General features: G+C 41.1%; 2 protein-coding genes across 4 annotated transcripts; both read left to right on the forward strand.

The window, feature by feature from the left end:
- Positions 1–684, forward strand: LOC131219555 (putative lipid-transfer protein DIR1). The gene is made up of 2 exons (XM_058214755.1): positions 1–359; positions 588–684. The coding sequence occupies exons 1-2, from the start codon at positions 29–31 to the stop codon at positions 593–595; spliced, it is 339 nt and encodes a 112-aa protein (XP_058070738.1). The 5' UTR covers positions 1–28; the 3' UTR covers positions 596–684.
- Positions 685–9,300: 8,616 nt separating this feature from the next.
- Positions 9,301–20,332, forward strand: LOC131219556 (H/ACA ribonucleoprotein complex subunit 3-like protein). 3 transcript variants are annotated; one of them, XM_058214757.1, is made up of 4 exons: positions 9,301–9,458; positions 18,590–18,666; positions 19,008–19,050; positions 20,019–20,332. In XM_058214757.1, the coding sequence occupies exons 2-4, from the start codon at positions 18,613–18,615 to the stop codon at positions 20,114–20,116; spliced, it is 195 nt and encodes a 64-aa protein (XP_058070740.1). In that variant the 5' UTR covers positions 9,301–9,458; positions 18,590–18,612; the 3' UTR covers positions 20,117–20,332. The 3 variants fall into 3 exon arrangements, with proteins under 3 accessions (XP_058070740.1, XP_058070739.1, XP_058070741.1); XM_058214756.1 differs by lacking the exon at positions 9,301–9,458 and adding an exon at positions 15,192–15,243; XM_058214758.1 differs by lacking the exon at positions 9,301–9,458 and adding an exon at positions 17,884–18,119.
- The last annotated feature ends 433 nt before the right edge of the window (positions 20,333–20,765 follow it).

Genomic DNA, 20,765 nt, shown 5'->3' on the forward strand with positions numbered 1-20,765 from the left:
TATAAATATCTCACTCGACACTGCATGCATGCATTGCATGGTAGAAAATCTGATGCAAATGGCTAATGTTAATGTGGGTCTGGTGCTGGTCGTGTTGCTGGCTATAGCCATGGAAGGTGGTGGGGCCATGAAGATATGTGACATGGACACGACCCAGTTGGCCGATTGTCTACCGTCGATCCGTGGCCCATCGCCATCGCCACCATCGAACGGCTGTTGTGATACTATACGTACGGCAGACTTGTATTGCCTCTGTGGCTACAAAAACTCGTATCTCCTCCCTTCTTTCGGCGTCGACCCAAAGCTCGCAATTCAACTGCCGGTGAAATGTGGGCTCACTCCACCACCCGAATGCCAGCGTACGGTTTCGATCAACGATAATTGGAGAATTTTATACCGTTGATGGTTGGGCCCAGTAATGGGCCCACCAATTATATTAATGGGCCTTATTTTATTGTTTTGGGATTGTAGGGCCCAGTAATAATACAAGTTAAATAGATTATGGGGCCGACTAATGGGCCATTATGATGTGGGTCCATAATGGAATTGTCACTCTAACTAACATATTTTTTGTTTGTGTTTTTCAGAGCCTTGAAATGGTTTCGGGTCCCATCATTCCGAGCGTGTGTCGCATGGGTGCATAGACATGTTTGGCCTCAATTTTGTATTAAAAAAATATCGGATATTATGTATTTTTTTTTAATATCTAATTATAAATAAAATTTTTGGTGAAAATATATTTTCATTCCATGTGTGTGATTGGACGGGTGGATACACGCGTGACCGCACCTTTTAAAAATCTTGAGCTGATGCTGGCCCATTTTCATGGGTGGGCCCATCTAGCCGGTCCAACATTAAGAGGATGGTATTAAAATAAGGGCTTGACTAGGGAAGGCAAGTTGGTAACGGGCCGGGCAAATTCAGTCTGTTTGGATTCGTGTCGGGTCCACTATCTTGGGCTGGGTTAAAATCACATCAGGATAATTGATATATGTCAGTTATTGTAGCAATGGAATAAGTTTTGCAAGGCCAAGCGTACGTGTTGAATTGGCACGTGTTTGTGATATAAGTCTATCCATCGGGTGGGCCTGACCATATAAATGCCCATGTGACCCGACTCACTGCAAACGAAGGTCCCAATACCCGATGGGTAACAAACATGTTTGGATCCGGGTCATAAAAAAGGTGACCTGGAGACAAAAACAGGGCCAAACCCGTTTAGCCCATTTACGGTTCCTCCACTAACCGACTCAAACCTGACCCGTGGAGAGCCCTACCAACGGTAGCTGAACATGAGAGTATCTGTACATCTAGTTGCATATTTGGAGATAGGGTGTAAAACGTGTTAGTATGAGAGAGAGAGAGAGAGAGAGAGAGAGGTTACCATACTCTCCCTAGCCACAAGGTTTTTTTTTTTTTTTTCCCGGCAAAAAATGCGCTTCATAGATATGGGATGATAATTACAAAAGAGCTGGTTTCAGGATTCCCTGAGAGAAAAAGGACCTAGGGAAACCTATCATATCCCTAAACAGAAGACAGAGGCCATGCTTGAAAGACTGCAGTGCAAACCACGAGCAAACAAACAAAAACACTCTAACAAACTCTAATCGCCCCTAGCCCTACCTTGTCCAGAAAAAGGAGGCCTCGGATCTTGGGTGAGAGATCTGCTAAGAGATCGAAGGAGGAGGAGAACTGAGACTTGCCACCTTGGCAGGCCAAAGCGTCAGCTGGGGCAATACCTTCTCTAAAGATGTGGGCAAATTCAAAGTGGCCTCTACTCTTCATCTGGAGGATCCGGCTAACCCAATAAGACCACTTCCAACCCAGATTGGATAGCCCATTTAGCACTTTAACAACCTGCTTCGAGTTAGATTCGATAATAGCCTGATTGAAGCCTCTAGAGAGACAGAGGTGTAGGCCATCATGCACCGCACGGAGCTTCGCATAGGTGTTGGAACCTATGTCGTAACCCATGGAGAAGGCAAAAAGGAACTGGCGTTTATCTCCTCTGCAAACACCCCCTCCACCTGCTAAACCCGGGTTCGCTCTGGAGGACCCGTCGACGTTCACCTTGACCCAGTTGATGCACGGCCTAATCCACTTCACTACCACTACTTTCCTAGAAGGAAAAGGCCTGGTTGATCTGATGAGAGGGCTGCCCACTCAGTTGATTGACGCACTCAACTGCTGCCCGTCAGCACCAAAGGAGACTAGAAAGATATGATTGTCACCATCCAAAGCCGTAGCAACGAACATAACACCCTTGTACTTACCTTTTAGATGTGTCTCGTCAATGGCTAAGACCCTTTGCAGACATATTCGAAAAATTCTGACGCATTGTCCGAGTGCAACAAAACATCTCTTGAACCTCCCTGTTTGTGGATCCACAAGCAGGGCAGTCACTGTCCCCTGGTTTGCCATCCTCAGCTCATGCGAGTAAATCGGGAGTTCTTTGTAAGAGTCTTTATAAGACTCTATTACACAATTGATTGCAATTTCTTTAGCACGTCATGCCTTCTTATAACTAATAAGAATATTATATTTCTTTTACATTGCCAATATAATGTCCTACGGCCTTAATCTCAGCTGTTGCTCAATGCGATTGACAGTCAGTTCACTGACTAGCTTACTGCTTGCTTACTGATGATCACTCTTCATCCATGATTCCACATGTATGTACGGATGTGTAAGTCTTAATCTTCAAAATCCCCGCATCATTCACCCTAAATGCGTGTACCCTCCAATCACACTTATCTTCCATACACGCCATGGTAAATTTCTTAGATGTGGAATACATGATCTTGTATTGAAAGTTGTTGTGAATTAAAAATTGGTTCAAAACATACTTACACTGGCTCTTGTCCTTAAACGTTTGACCAATGTCTATATCAATCAGATCATTAAGTGAATATGAATACAATGACAGGTCTGCATTGGTGAAACCAGCATCCTCGAAAGGCACAATGGGAAGGCCGGTGGTGAAGTCCGATGTTAGAGCTTACTCAGGCAATGGAATGTCGCTTCCACTTACGTTTCTGGCATTGGATGTTGAGAGCAAATCTACTATTGTAAATGAAGGTGATGTCGTATATTCACTTCTGAGCTTCATGTCAGCCGACGCCCTCACTTGACTTGTTATGAAGTTGGATGTCCGAGCCGGCTCGAGTACTAAAGTGTTGTTTAGAAGAACCTGTGAAGGTGATGCCATATATTCATATTTCAAGACATGTTCCTCACCTAAACTTTCTACTGCTGGGGTGTCATGTTTGAAACCACTGGAAGTCACCGGGTCTTCGAGTATTGCCTCATTAACATGCTGCATTGTCTCGATGAATAAAGGGATATAGTGATCCAGATGCTTCAACTGTGCTGCCAAGAACATTCTCACATCTTCATCATCTTCAATCACAGTCGGAGGGATTGATTTGTTTGTGCAAGGATACAATGCTTTCAACCTAATATCATAATCCTTAGGTATACTTTTCGCAATCCTATATATTTTCGATAAAAACTCATCATATGTAGTGTCAATGCTCACATCAGTAGTTTTCAAGTCTCCACCCTTGTATGTGTATCGATTGTTTTCACTTACTAACTCCCCACCATATGAGCATAGGATGATTATCGAAGCCATTTTCTGAAAATAAACACAATGATATAACTCGTTTAGTATTCACATGTATAAGGTGGATTTGATCAAGTAGTAGGAAATCCACCGTTGTACTAGCTCGAATATGACGTACTTATCGGTTAAATTTTCAAAGTTCTCAATTGCAAGGATGTATACCACTTAGTTTGTGATAATTTTCACTCACTTCGCGGTCAATTTCACTCACTTCTAGGGCAGGTTCACTCACTTCGCGATGAATTGCACTCACTTCTAGGGCAAGTTCACTCACTTCACGATGAATTTCACTTACTTCTTGGTCCTGAAGTGATTGAAAATGACCGCAAAGTGAGTAAACTTAAGAGAATTGAATTGACCGTGAAGGGGAAACAACGGAATTGACCGTGAGAAGTGAAGGGAATTGACCGTGAAGTGAAGGGAATTGACTATAAAATGCATGGAATTGACCGTTACGTGAAGGGGATTGACTGTGAAATGCATGGAATTGACTGTGAAGTGAAGGGGATTGACCGTGAAATGAAGGGAATTGACCGTGAAGTGAAGGGGGAATTGACCATGAAATGCATAGAATTGACCGTAAAGTGAAGGGGATTGATCGTGAAAAGAATTGAATTGACCATGAAGTGAAGGGAAATGACCGTGAAATGCATGGAATTGACCGTGAAGTGAAGGAGGTTGACTGTGAAATGAATTGAATTGACCGTGAAGTGAAAAGGAATCGCCGGAATTGACTGTGAAATGCATGAAATTGACCATGAAGTGAAGGGAAATGACCGTGAAATGCATGGAATTGACAGTGAAGTGAAGGGAATTAACTGCGAAATGAATTGAATTGACCGTGAAGTGAGGGGGAATTGCATGAAATTAACCGTGAAATGCATGGAATTGACCGTGAAGTGAAGGGAATTGACCGTGAAATACATGGAATTGATCGTGAAATGAATGTCTTATTGGAAATTTGAATTATAGTGGTAAGAAATTTACAATTTCAAAGAAAGCAACAAATATATTCAATATATAAAATTCACAGTCGTATTACAAAAAATGCACTAAAATTCACAATCGTATTACAAAAATGCACTACAATTTAACCGTAAAATGCGTGAAATTGACTAAGTAGTGCATGAAGTTGACCGATTAATTCAGTAAATTGACCGGGAACTGAGTGAAATTGACCGCGAACTTCTTGAAGTTTATTCAATAACCACATAAAATTGACTTAGTAATGTATGGAATTGACCACGTGAAATTGACCACAAACTTCTAAGTAATTTCTTAAGAATTTAAACGTCCTCACCTCCCACAGCCGCCGTATCAGTAAAATCCGTGTTCGAGAAAAAGAATAGTAAATACTATTGCCCTTCACACATACACCGAGATTGCCTGTATCAGCTATCCCTTCATGTTTTCTCTATCCAAGTTTCACCAACGTCTCTGCCAGATTTAGTGGTCCATTTCTTCTACTCATGGTGTTGTTCCCTCTCTTCAGATAGACCCATTTGATGTTGGCCCACAAGCGATCAACACTGTTCATGATCTCTACTCTGCGATTGGAAGCATATGCTCATGACCTCAATAGATACTATCATAGGATTCCGAAATTCTCATGATCTTAATAGATACTATCGTAGGATTCCGAAATTGTCCGTAATCCTACAATAGTACCTATTGGATGTTAGGGGACCTGTTAGATATTTTTTGGCCATGAAATTGTCCGTGACCCGCTCTACATCAGGCGCATAGCCTACCCATCGGCTCTCAAGTACATGTGCTCCCCTATGTGGGATCTGAGCTTTCTATCCGGTTGAAAATAATGTTAGATCTTCTGCTGTCCTTTATTTTCTTCGTTGAGGTCCACCTGATGTGTGAAATGGTTTGAATTTCAGGAGAGAAGTTCTAATCACTGTGGTCCACTTGATGGAAAGATCAGATCTCGCACACATTTCCATACTGGCACGTGTGCCTGCATGTGGTTGTAGATGGGCAGGGCTCCCGCACATGTGAAATTAAAATTCCTGTGCGGGCCATGATTACATATCTGACTTTTTCCATGCTAAAACCCTTGCTTAAGATAAGCATATGATTCGAGACCTACACCTGAAAGGAGAAAACGACTGAAAAAAGAAAAGCAGTTTTACGTTCTATGAGAATTCACAGGAGAGTCGTAACCAAGGGGAGTTATTTGATACTCTGGAAGATGTTTGATACACAGGCACCAAGAAACTGTACACGTGTCATTCGAAATTGTGAAGTCTAGTCTCCATAAGTAGTGTCCCAAAATCAGATTGGTGACCCATCGTAACCTCTGTTTGGGACACTTGTTCGTTGAAATGTGACCATAGATATTTTTTTATTTTTGACCGTCAAATAAATGTCGGCCAATCCAATGGTCAGATCATCGAATAATTGTAATTTTTATTTATGGGTCATCTCAAGAATAATTTTAATTTTTATTCATCGGTCATCTCAAGTGGAATTGTAATTTTTGTTTATGGGTCATCTCAAGTGGAATGGGCAAGTATGCAATTTCCAAGTAATTTTAAAGTGCATGTGCATCATCCATCACACCCTGTAGGAGTATCAAAGCTTTTCTCTGTAACCCAAAGGCCAGGGAATAATCCAGTGCATTGACCTGGAGCAAAATTAATAAATCCAATCAAATAGGGCCCACCAACTTCCTAAGTTAATAACCAATCAAGGCTCTGGCCCATTTAGTATTTGCTAATTCTCAAATGTGATTACCTTCTTGCTACGATAGGATGTTTCAAGAATCCAAAGCACTGAATATTTATACAAATGTTCCATGGGGTCCATTAATGAGATGTTAGGACACTGGCTAATTAATATAAGTCAAGGCTATGTGGTGTCTTGAGTTAGACCCATGATTCAATTCTAAGTGGTTAGGCTTGTTGAAGTGATAAAGTCCTTTGATATATATTGATACACCACACTCTTATAACTTTAAACTTTTAGAGTAAATGGTGGCTCGACATGGTACCAGAGAGGAATGCTAATATATTATGGGGTCAGGAATATCAGATCCAGCCCAGGGACCTCTATCCAGGTCAATGTGCATAAATGCATAGTAAGTGGTTCTTTGACAAGGCTCACTTGAGTCAACTCAATTAGCTAGTTTTATAGTAGAATCACTATGAGCTCATATTGGAGCTTTCTTTAGTTTTTTGTTGAAACGGGCAAGACTTGCCAGGACAAGGTCTATCCAGGTCAACTTGCAGAGTAAAACTTAGACCTGAGCTCAGGTTGAGCTCTATTGGTCAAAAACAAACAAGTTTGGCAAGTTTAAGCTATTTCGAAGATGAGCCTTTGGCAGCTTTATAATACAAGGCTGTGTAGATAAAAGAAGAGATCATTATTATTATTATTATTTTTAAATAATTCTTAAATCCACTAATAAAGAAAAATATCTCAAAAAAGAGAAATAAAAATGATATTGTTAACGAAAGTTATAATATCCATTTGCAAAGCAAATAATGTGACTTACATAAAGTCTAAATTTTAAGTTCATGATATTTTTAAAATAATAAACTTTTCTAAAATAGTAAATTTATGATTCAAATAAAAATTTAAAGTTAGTTTTAAGACTCTTTAAACACTAAAATATTCTAAAAAATTGTAAAATACGTAACTTACTAAAAGTAACAATTTTTAACTTAAAATTAATCCCTAAAATGATTGTAATCTTGAAAAACTATTTAGCAACCAATAAACTTTTATACTGGCTAAGGCATAAAGTTCACCGATAGCTTTTCAACTCTATATTATTTATGCAAAATAAATAACTAGTTATAAAGTTAAGACCGTGGATGTTGTAACATGCATTAATCCTTGGACTCTTAAACTCCATGTTGACTTTGTCCTGCATTAACCCATTGTAAAATTTTATAAGGTAGCCTTATTGATCAACGGTCTATGTTCACTTTGTCTTGCATAACCCTAGCCCACATTAAGATCATCTTGCAAAGAAGCCGATCCATTTCATCAGGTGGGCCTCACAATCAAAATTGATAGACGGACGACCAAACTAGGTGAGGCGCATCTGATTTCACTTGTGTGTAATCTTCATGATTGGGCCGACCTTTCATTAACACAATGTCCTACACATTCAAAAGTTAGCACAATCGAATATAAGTTTGTAGATAATCAATCTCAATGAATATAGGAGTAATTTGATAATATGGTAGAGTATGTCACTTGATTATTAGCAAGCACTCAAAAATTACAAAGCTGGCATCCATTAACTAAAATTAAATAAATTAACTTGTGGTACCCACTCAAAATTATTTAGCAAATTTATTAATTTTAGTGTTGAAACAGTATGCTGTCACTATCTATATTGGAAAAGATGTAGTAATTATTTAAGCAAATAATTATTATTTATTTACAAGGTAACTGCAATTGAGCCAAAAAATCATATATGCCTGAGTGACCGTGTATCATGCATCGCACTTTACCAGAGTATCAAATTTCTTCTGCAGCAAAAGCACCTTCTAAACCAAGAGAGCTGCACCATAGAGCCAAAGGACCAAGTTGTTAAATCCGGTGATCTTAATCATCTAAGTAGTGGACTACAAATTCACGGTGGGAAATTAAAGATGAATTGATGGGGTATGATTTTAAAACATTGTACATCCATTGGGGCCCACTAGTTCATGCATCGCACTTTACCAAAGTATCAAATTTCTTTTCCAGCAAAAGCTCCTGCTAAGCCAAGAGAGCTGTACCATAGAGCCAAAGGACCGAGTTGTTAAATCCGGTCATCTTAATCATCTAAGTAGTGGATTATAAATTCACGGTGGGAAATTAAAGATGAATTGATGGGTATGATTTTAAATCATTGTACATCCATTGGGGCCCACTAGTTCATGCATCGCACTTTACCAAAGTATCAAATTTCTTCTCCAGCAAAAGCTCCTGCTAAGCCAAGAGAGCTGTACCGTAGAGCCAAAGGACCGAGTTGTTAAATCGGATCATCTTAATCATCTAAGTAGTGGACTACAAATTCACGGTGGGAAATTAAAGATGAATTGATGGGTATGATTTTAAATCATTGTACATCCATTGGGGCCCACTAGTTCATGCATCGCACTTTAGCAAAATATCAAATTTCTTCTCCAGCAAAAGCTCCTGCTAAGCCAAGAGAGCTGTACCATAGAGCCGAAGGACCAAGTTGTTAAATCCGGTGATCTTAATCATCTAAGTAGTGGACTACAAATTCACAGTGGGAAATTAAAGATGAATTGATGGGTATGATTTTAAATCATTGTACATCCATTGGGGCCCACTAGTTTGGACGGTGCAGATTGATAGTAGAGAGATGGCACTTGGATATACAGGTTCTTCCGGTTCTACCGTATCTGCTCGTACTGTCGTACAGCAAAATTATTCATGCAAGGGCAATAAAGTAATTTCGCTACTGGTAAACCCTCCTCACCGGCTAAATAAGAAGCAAGCCGAGCCGATAACCGCTCCGGGGTTGGTGAATTACCGGTTCTGATCGGTAAACCCAGGAGCTCGACTCGATCGTGGTTGGTCGAGGGTTCGAGGGAGGGTCGTTCTCCCACCAACTCCAGAAAATCCTGGCCGCACGATCATTAGGAAATCCGACGGCGTGTATATGACGGTGGCTGCAAGGTCAGCCGTTGGATCTAAGATTCCGTAAAGAGATCCAGTTGCAAGGACGCACAGGGCCGCCATCCCCTATAAATACCGCGGTTGAAGGTAGCGATAGGCATCGAACCTGTCCGAGAAACGAGAGCAGCTATCGTCTCCTCCCAGATCTACTACAGCTAGGGTTTTAGCTCTCATCCAGGTGCGTGATGTTATCCTTTTCTTTGTAGATCTTCATCGATTTCAGGCTATCCTTTGGTCTTTTCACTTCATCACCTTGTAAATGGTTTGGATATCATATAAACATGAAGGTGGAGCCCAAGAAGGTTTCAACCGTAGGAATTTCTCATTTTTTGTGCACGTCCTAAAATGAGCTCGCAAAACGGATGGACAGAATGGATTTCTCACATACATTGCAGTGGGCCCCATCCAGCATCCCTGCCCAGGAACTTTCTGCAAAAGGCTTTCGAAATCCGTGTCCCTGGTTGGACAGGCTTATTATCCGACCCCCTCTCCTTCCGAGGGCTGAGGCAGTTAAAGGGATCGTGGATTAGCTAACTGATATTTGTGTTTTCCCTTCATCCATTTAGTGTGACCTTATGTACAGGTTGGATGGCAAATAAACATCAGTGTGGACCTTGGGAAGGTTCCAACGGCGGACTTCATTATCCCCATTGTTTTATGTCACGTGGTCTACTTGAGCATTGTATATGATTCCCCATTGTTTTATGTGGTGTGGTCCACTCGAGCATTTGATATGCTTCAACTTTGGGCTCATGCCCTAAAATGAACTGGAAAAAGGGATGGATGGAGTGAATAAAACACATACACCATTGTTATGGGAAAATGTAAGCAGGACCTGATAAGGACCGACTCAAGCAAACTGAATCGATCAGTAGGGCCTCAAAAGGAGAGCATCGTAACAAGTCCGGCCTTACTTCCGAACTATGATTCCAAAACTAAGGTTACTGGGGAAACACAGATGGGGTGATCCGAGCCGAGCTCTTGCTTGGAACTCTCATCCGAAGAACTATAGCCCTGGATCGGCCGAGCTGAGCTCTTGCCGGAAACTTTTATCCGAAGAACTACAGCTCTGGATCTGCCGAGCCAAATTCTTGTCAGAGTCCTTATCCAAAGAACTATAGCCCTGGATCGGCCGAGCCGAGCCCTATTCACATCTCGGAGGTTGAAGACGTATCCTGACTATAGACTCTGACCATAAGGTCCGATCAACGGCTCAGGAGATCGAGTTCCGGAACCAACCCCAGTATAGACGTGGTTGAAGATCACACCCCATTAAGGCATATAGGAGAATGAACTGGCACACGATCCTAAGATCGCGACCGACATCTTCGCACGCATGACATCCGCTTGATTGAGCAAATCATACTGTGATTGACGGACATGATCTCATCGTCTCATGGGTATAAATACTAGAGGAACTCATTACAACAGGTACACAATATCTCGTACCCTCTCTTTACATTACGCAACTTAGACCCAAATTCCCTAGCTTGACTTAGGCATCGAAGGGTCCCTTATTTAAACCAAGGTCTCCTTTGCTCACCTTTCTGTGCAGAACCAGGGTCCATTTTAAGTTCGCAGCATTAAGTGGAGAGTGGTCCAGATTTTGACCTAAACAATCATAATGGGCCTTAAATGCTATCCACACCACCTTATAGCATGGTGAGCTCCTCACTATTACTCTTGATGCTAAAATAATGATAATGGGAAAATACCAACAAAACGCAAGGGGATTAATACAACTCTATCCTATATGGGAGAATAGAGGGATCTGCAACATGTAAGTCCAGTTAAAGGTTTTCAGGTTAGGTTTTTCTAAGTTAAAAGGTTTTCAGGCTAGGTTTTCCTACCGGGTAGCATATGGTTGTTTATTTGAATTTGGGCATAACTTAGAACAGTACACAAGAGTTTACGGAGATGTATTGTGGGACCCATCTGATGGATAACTTGGGTCTGGCATAGGGGTGCTATTTGTCACATGAGGTAACATGGAGTTGGTTCCTTCGAAGAACTTCAAAAGGGCATGTAGCAGTAAAGCATGCCTACTATATATATATATAAGACTCAAATTTCATACCGATTAAACTGTGGGCCAAGGAAGTTTTTAATGATGGGCATTCAATCACCACTCTTTTCTATGGTGTGGTCTACCTCAGATTTGGATATGCTTATTTTTTGTATCATGCCTTGAAATGAGCTGAAATAACTGTGGAGGGATAGCATAGATATATAATGCATACATCAAGGTGGGCCCCACATTCAGCCCTGCACCGTGTGGAAGTTAATTGCTCACTGAGTAACTAAGCGTGTGGACGTGGATTGTGTACTAAGTAACTTAGCCTACTGAGTAAACTCAATGGAATCCACCTTGATTTATGTATTAGGTCCTGATTCCAAAAATGAACCATATCCAAACATCGAGTGGACCACATCCCACATGAAATAGTGTGAATTGTCTATCTACCGTTGAAAATTTCTTGGGGGTCACAGAAGTTTTTGGATCAAGCTGCTATTGTTGTTTTCCCTTCATCCAGGTTTTTGTGATCTTGTGAACAGGTTGGATGAAAAATACAGATCAGTCGAAATCATTATTCCCACTATTTCTTGTAGTATGGTCCACTTGAGCTTTGGATATGCTTCAATTTTTTAGATCAACTCCTAAAATGAGCTGAAAAATGGATGGACAGAGTGGATAAACCGCATACATTCACGGTGAGCCCAACGCAGTTTACTCATCACTATAAAAGCGTAGTGAGTAACTCAGCTCACAATCCGATTTCACACCGTGTTGAGTGACTGGCACGCTCCTAATCCCCTCTCGTCAGTTATCACGTAATGGCCCACCATATCAACCCTCCCGATTATAATACATGTCGGACACGTGTATGGTGTACAAGATGCCTCTTTTAAGCAGAGAAACTTTGATACTCTGGCAAACTGTGATGGATGATACGCAGGGACTTGCAAATTACCTAGAAATCGCATAGTTGGCATACAAGTAAATCAAATTAAATTGTCTAAACAAAAATAATATACTTCTTTTACCATTTGACTACCAGATTGGTGGACATCTTTTGCCTGGTTAAGAGCGAAAAATATCCAATGGTCCTTGTTCGACAAACAAGTAACCACCAATTAGTAGTTAATTTTGTTCTATAAAATTGATTTTTGGACTGTGAACTAACGACGGTTGCTTTCACAATTTAGTCGGTTTAGTTTGAGTTAATGTGTGTCAACTGTACAAGTTTTGAGTGCCTGCATACCAAGTGTCTTATCTGCAAGAGTAGCAAATAAAGGGGCATTTCTGTAATTCACTCCTTATGAAGAACAATATATAAGGAGGGTTCGAGGGTTTCAACACTTTCTATTTATAAGGGCGTGTTTGGACAGTCAAGATGGATGGGATTAGAGCGACTTACGTCGGCTATGGAAGTTCCCATCCCATAGCCTGTTTGGGATGGTTGGTAGGCGTCGTCTCAGCCACCCTCATAAACAGAGCCGGCGAAATCGAGGGATTCGGACGATCGGCTATGTGATTTCGCCCATCCACTGCAAGATACGGGATGGGATGGATAGGATAACTCGCGCGGTCGTCTCAGTAGGTTGGTCTGAGAGAGGAGACTGATTTTTGCAGCGAAGGCATTCTCCATATAAGGAGGTGAGATGCTGGATATGGTTTCTCCGAGCTTCTCAACCTATCTCTAGTTTGGTTGATCTTCTTCAACCCTACCGGTAAATAAGGTTGGAAACTCCGGCAATCGCAGGTAAGTCCGATTGTTTGCCTTAATTTGGGTGTATGTGGGTTTTGTTCAAATAGTACTTACGGGTTGCATGACTTATTTGGCGGGCGGATTTGAATGAATTTCAAGGAATTGGAAATATTTGGAAGGAAAATTCCGGTATTGGCTGGGCATGCAAAACAGATCCTGGGATCTGTTGAAATAGCTATAGCAATCTCATGAATCTTCATTACGCACTGAAATTGTTTGTATATATGTATCAGTGGTTTTAAAGAAGAATGGAGATGCCAGATCCACTAAAAAGTTGGGTGGGTTAAAAATAAGGGCCTATTTGGCCGGACCAATCCCATGGGATTAGGAGGGATGGAACGGGTTTTAAGGTAATGATGGTGGTGTCAGTGGATGTCTGGTAATTTCACTGGATTGTACATATTCCAAGATGGGATCCAGGCGTGTTTGGCCAGGCGGTGGGATTTGGTGTAATCCAAGAATTTCACCGGTGGTGTGTTTGGCACAGGCATTGCATTCGTCTAATCCCATGCTTTTTCATTGGTTCATTGGTCCACGCTACGTTGCTTGTGGGCCCCACAGTAGCTTGACCATGACTAACTTTGAAACGGATTGCTACTACACCTGAGACCAGCCAGTGGCTGCTGGTTGGTGCTCTGTGGGCCCCACCATTACGCATGTGTTTCATGACATATCCATTCTTCTAAAAAATCCACTGATACATATTTACAAACAGTTTCAGTACATCATGAAGATTCATGGAATTGCTATAGCTATTTCAACAAATCCCAGGGTCGGTTTGGCACGCCCGGCCAATCTTGAAATTTTCGGATCAATCCCTTCTAATCCCTTGCAATCCATTCGAATTCGCCCACCAAACAGGCCCAGCAAGCCCCTTATTTTTAACCCACCTAACTTTTTAGTAGATCTGGTATCTTCATTCTTCTTTAAAATCCACTGACACATATTTGCAAACAGTTTCAGTGCGTAATGAAGATTCATGGGATTACTATAGCTATTTCAACAGATCTCAGGATCTGTTTTGCATGCCCAGCCAATCCCGGATTTTTCCTTCCAAATATTTTCAATCCCTTGCAATCCATTCGAATCTGCCCGCCAAATAGGCCATGCAACTCGTAGGTACTATTTTAACAAAAGCCGCATACACCCAAATCAAGGCAAACAATTGGACTTATCTGCGATTGCCTGAGTTTCACTGGTAGGGTTGAAGAAGATCGACCAAACTAGAGATGGGTTGATAAGCTCGGAGAAACCATATTCAGCATCTCACCTCCTTATATGGAGAACGCCTTTGCTGTAAAAATTAGTCTCCTCTCTCAGACCGACCTGCTAAGACGGCCGCCCGAGTCATCTCATCCATCTCATCTCATATCCTGCAGTGGATGGGCGAAATCCCATAGTCAATCATTCGAATCACTCGATTTCGCCGGCTTTGTTTACAAGGGCGATTGAGACGACTCCTACCAACCATCCTAAATAGGCTATGGGATGGGATAGACTTCCATAGCGGACGTAAGTCACTCTAATCTCATCCATCTTGACTGTCCAAACATGCCCTAAAGGGCTTGCTGGGCTTGTTTGGCAGGCGGATTCGAATGAATTGTAAGGGATTTGAAGAGATTGATCCGGAAATTCCAAGATTGGCCGGGCGTGCCAAACCAACCCTGGAATTTATTGAAATAGCTATAGCAATTCCATGAATCTTCATGATATACTGAAACTATTTGTAAATATGTATCAGTGGATTTTTTAGAAGAATGGATGTCATGAAACACATGCGTCATGGTGGGGCTCACAGAGCACTGACTAGCAGCCACTGGCTGGTCTCAGATGTAGTAGCCAATCCGTTTTAGAGTTAGTCATGGTCAAGCGACTATGGGCCCCACAAGCAACGTAGCGTGGACCAATGAACCAATAAAAAGGCGTGAGATTAGACGAATGCAATGCTTGTGCCAAACACATCACCAGTGAAATTCTTGGATTACACCAAATCCCACCGCCCGCCCAAACACGCCTGGATCCCATCCTGGATTATGTACAATCCAGTAGAATTATCAGACATCCACTAACACCACCGTCATTACCTTAAAACCCATTCCATCCCTCCTAATCCCATGGGATTGGTTCGGCCAAACAGGCCCTAAAGGTTTTAGGGTTCTGGCACAGTGGTTTCTCCTTGTCGAAAATTTCCGGGTAAGCTTCTCTCTCCTTCTCCATGGAATCCCATGTCTCCACCATCCATGGACGCTGGGCGCGGATCCTTATGGAAGCTTAAAAACCCCAATTTGATTGTAAATAGGGATCCGTGCCCTCCCACAAATGAACGGTGGGGGATTTGGGTACGCAATCTTTTCCAGCGGCACACAAAGTTGGATCTTTCTTCTCTTCTTTTTAAAAAACAAAAAATACAAAATCTTGTGCTCGTTGCGCACACATCACCCACCATTCCACAATCAGGGGTGGAATCTTGTCGTTTGGATGCCTGTAAATTGTTTAAGTCGTGTAAGTGGAGAATAAATCTTGGAAAATATAGCCGTTAGGCTGTAAACGGAGAGCCTGTAAATGAAATCCCACCTTTTTGCCTGTAAATGAAATGTGGGTAAATGCTATAAATCATTTACAGCCTATAAATGATTTACAGTCAAAAAAGGTCATCAAAACGCAGTGTAAATGATTTAGTAATAAGGGGTCGTTTGGATGGTGGTAAATGGTTTACATTGTAAATGATTTACTAGTAAATCACTTAAAGGATGTAAATAATTTACAGCCTGTCTGTTTGGCTTTAAGTTGTAAATGATTTACTAGTAAATCATTTACAGTGTTTGGATAGCCTGTAAATGGTAAATGAAATCTTCTTTATAGGCTTTCATCCAAAAAAATAAAGCCATTGCCATCTCCTCATTTATTGGTAAATGAAAACTCACCTTTTTGCTGGAAAATGAGAAGGGGGCTTTGCTAGTAAATCATTGTCTTGTAAATGATTTACTAGCAAATTAGAGCATCCAAACACAAGTAAATGATTTGCTAGTAAATCATTTACTTGCCCCATTTACCACCATCCAAACAACCCCTAAATCATTGACAACTTGCCCCATTTACAGGCATCCAAATGACGCCTTGCCCATTTTAAAGTAGGATTTTTGAAATTTCAAATTTAGAACTGTTTAGGGTGTGTTTGGATGCTACCCATTTTACATTTTTCATAAAATCTGTAGTGGATGTATATTTGCCGGAAGTTGGTCCCACCCCTTCTCTTTAAAATGTGCCCAGCATGGTGTTAATTGGCTCTCTGACGCATGTGGTCATATGGTCCATGTGTTTGAAAATCCAAACCGTTCATGAAATACACCATCACAAAAGATGCATCCAATGAAATTCCGTGCTGGTCGTTTGACCGCATGGATTTGGATTCTGAGTTGGGAATCAAAGAATCCAAATCCTGGATTTTGGATTCTTTCAGCTTGCATTTAGCAGCAGGATTTTCAGTCCTGTGGACTCCAGAAATTATGTTGGCCAGCCTTGATTTTGTCTCAAGGGAGCCCTAAAAAGAGAAGAGGAGAGATCAGTTATGACAAATGGAGAGAATTGAAAATCAAGGATTTTGCAATCCACCTTTTCTCTTTTATTTTAAAAGGGAATCTTATCTGGATTTCCAATCGATGTTGGATTTGAAATCCAGGATTTTGGGGGGTGCCAAACACTATTTGGATTTTCCAGTCCCTAATTGCCCAAAATCCATGCTGCCGACAACCCCAGATTCATCCAAGACATTGGTATGCTTCCAGCAGTCATTGAGACTGGCATTTTAGTGGAACCCAAACGCGCTCTTATAGGTTCCTGCCAATTGTCTTTAAGTGGGGAAGGGTAGCATGTGCACCAATTTGCCCTGCTACCTCTGTTCATTGAAGTCATGATCTTAATGAAATTAGGGCTTGTTTGGATGGTGGGAAAAGAAAAGAAAAGAAAAGAATGACTTTTCTTCCATGATGGGATGTTTCACTATGTTTGGATGGCAAAGGGAACATTGCCTTTCTAAATGCAATCATCACCCAAATGCATAGCCAAATTCTCAAGTACAAAATACAAGGTGATTTTTGTGAAAGCTTTATTTGGATTTCCACTTGGTATCCAAACAAGAACTCCAAAATGGAATCCATGGGAACCCATGCTCATGGAGAATTTTGAGAAATCATCATTAGATGATAATTACAGTTTTCTTTTCTTTGCCCACCACCCAAACAGGCTTTTAGCTTTTGTTTGCAAAGAATTGGGTTTTGCTGTAGATAATTAGATTGATATGTTTTTCATAGATTGTGGTCAATAGTCTGTGTCATATCATATGACTGAGAATCATTTGTAATCAGTAGCAGGTTAGCTTAAGCTATCTGCAACTGGTCACGTGTCAAGTGTATGGCATCTAAGCCACACAAGAGGTGGGTCCCACCATGTAGATCACCTGGCACAAAAAATCGGGCTGGTCCGATGTAATGGGTGGTTTAGATGAGAAACACCACTGGTCTGATTCCACATAGATATGTGGCACACCTGATGATTGGACCATCTGGATCTTTATAACAATGATCTTCGTAGAGGGGCCCATCTTTTGCTCATCTTGGATGCTATATGCGCTTGACATGATGGTTCTCTATCCAACCTACAATATGTTTTAGGTGATCATTGCCCATATCATAAATTCTATCATGCTTCATATAGCTTCGCTGATTTTTTATTTTTTATTTTTGTATGGGCCAGCCTGCCCCAAGAGTCCCATGGGCTTGGTATCACAGACTAAGGCTGGACATTGAACTGTTTTGGTTGGTCTAGGGCTATATTTCATTTCCTGATAAAGAAAGGGCTGGGTCCAGGCTTTTGTTTAGCAGCTTTTCTATTGTGAACTGCCTGGCTGGAGCTCAGGAATGAACCGGTTTATGGTGGTCATATGTAGAGCTGTTAACTGGTTGGTTTCGGATTGGATCCTATAGTGCCCATACCCAGGCTAACCGGGTTAACGTCTTTCTGGATCCAGTTTGAGTTCTTGAAGACCCTGACCCATATCGGATCAGGTTCAGGTACCCATCGGGTCTTTGGATCTAGTTTTTGGGCCAAATAAGAGTATTTACATGGTTGGGCCCACCTGATGGTTGGATTAGATCATACACACATGTGCCACTTTGACACGTGTGGTATGTATACGGCCTCTAATACATGCGTGTGGCTTAGGCAACCTCATTTCATTTGCTAGAATAGTACACACACACACACACACACACACACACACACACACACACACAAAATGGGTTGCGACTCGAACCCATTAAAACTGGGCGGGGTCCACCAGGTGCCAGCAGGTCCAGGTACCCATCAATGGCCCTAATCATAGGCTGGACATGGGTCTAATACAAGGCCCAAGTTGGGTTACAGACTAATGGGCTGCCCTCGGACTTACTGGTTTGAGCCAGAAGCTGGTCTGTTGGCACTTGGCAGTTGGCAGCACTGAGTGTTTTCTTAACTGATTTTCCTTTTAATGTAAATTTGACAGGTTGACGGCTTAGTTTTGTTACGATGTATCTTCAGTTCTATATAAATGAAAACGGAGATAAAGTTTACACCACCAAGGTACATTTGTTCTTTTTTGGTGTTCTTAGCAACATTTGTGTACAAGGTTTGTTACATTTTAGCAAGTATTCCAATGATGGTTTTTCTCGTTTTTGTTTTTCCCCTGAGCTGGTTTGTTAAAGCCCAAAATGTATGAAGTTTCATGTTGTAACTGCATGTTTTGCTGAGGCATTATGTGGAAGAGTTTTGTTAACTTGGCATTTGTGGGTGTAGCCCAGAAATTGTACTTGAATATGTTGTTTTAGTCACATACTTAGTAGGTGTTGTCTGTTCCGTAGAGTCCATGCAGAATATTCATTCTCCTAATAAGTTATAATGCTCAGTTACTTTTCTGCCTGCAGAAAGAATCACCGCTTGGGATGGCAACACAGTCTGCTCATCCAGGTAGCTCAAATATAACTCTGAATTATTTTAGAGATTGTGTTTTTTTCTAAGTTTATGCCCCATATTTTGGATCTTAATTAAAACTTAAAAGAACTAGTAGATATGGCACGTGCAATGCACTTGGAGAGAGGAACCAAGTTGCAGAACATATGAGAGAGTGGTGGAGAATTGATTTAAAATGGGAGCTATTTGATACTCTTGTCAAGTATGCCGCTTGATACGCATTCATTTAGAATTTGTATGCATGGCACATACCACCTAGTTTAACCATCTGAATTGGAAGTCCCGCTGTGAATAGATCATCATTAAAAAATCACATTATCTAAGCAATTCCAACCTCTGATTAGTGGATAGATGTTTGGTTAATATAGACTGTAGGATGTTTTTCATTAATTTGTTCTTTAGATTGTCTATACATTCAAGCCTATTTAAACAAGTTCTAGTTGGACAGATGTGTTCAAAAAGTTCTATCTGATCAAAACCAAAACTTTTGAGGTTAACCAAACAGGCTAGTTTGCATAGTAAATTGTGGCCCACCCAAGGATTGAAATGTCCTAATATTTAGGCTAGAGGATCTAAACAGTGTATCTCATTTGATCAAAAGCTCAAATATTTCACAGGTGTGCCATCATGACGTGTGCTCGGATGGGCAGGGCTCCACACACATGTGGGCTCACCAAACCCTCATGAAGGAGATCAGCCTTTGTTAAGGAGATCTAACATTCCGTGTTCTTATTCATTGGATTTGGGTCATGTTTTAAGTAACCAAACCATTTGTATGGTGTGAATGTCTCTGTGACTGCCTTTCTTCGTATGGAGAACTAATTCAATGCCTCTGGAGTCGTGCTTGACTGAACACTGTATTTTTTATTTTATTTGTGTTTAAAAGCTTTTGAATTAGTTACTGATTTGATGATCGTTTCCCTTGTTCGTTACACTGATAAAAATTTGCTAATGGTTCTTTTCAGCTCGCTTCTCGCCGGATGACAAGTACTCAAGGCAGAGAGTGCTCCTGAAGAAGCGATTTGGATTGCTGCCGATCCAGAAACCACCACCCAAGTACTGAAAATCCCAAAGCTTGCACTGTTTGAACTTCTCTTTGGCATTTTTAGATCAGTTGCCATGTCAACTTGCGTTTCATATATGATTTTTGTTCTTTACACCATGCAAGTTCTTAGGTCTGCATTGTATTCTGAAAGCATTTCCACCAATGTATTAAGTGGAGCTTAGTATTTACACAAGCCTTCAATCACTCTGCCTAATGAAAGATCATTGGATTTGAGCTTTTGCGTGCCATTTAATGTTAGCTTTTTCTGGGTTTGAACAATAAGGTCCTTGGCCTGATGGTTTTCATAGTATTGGGGCCCGTTGGTTGGTGATCTAGACCATTTGTTGTGTCCCATATGGTTAAGAAGAGATATGGGCTGGTCCAAGGTCTATGCTATCAAAATAGAAAATAAATATAAGCTGGTTGTACTTAAACCATATGCACCCACTCACCCATTTGTCAATTTTGGCCGTATGATTCTAATTGCTTGATAGGTGGCCCACTATCCATTTAACAATCAAAACTGTTCGATTGGTGTTATCTTGGAACAACCTCTGGAAGAGAAGGATGGTCTAGTACACCCCTCACGAGCTGCTATGAGAAAGTCACAGGCTGTTGGTGGGCTGTTTTTTGTAGATGGCCACAACTATATATAATGGGATTTTTC

The sequence above is a fragment of the Magnolia sinica genome, chromosome 11 (genome assembly GCF_029962835.1).
Source record: "Magnolia sinica isolate HGM2019 chromosome 11, MsV1, whole genome shotgun sequence".
In the NCBI taxonomy this organism is placed as follows: domain Eukaryota; kingdom Viridiplantae; phylum Streptophyta; class Magnoliopsida; order Magnoliales; family Magnoliaceae; genus Magnolia; species Magnolia sinica.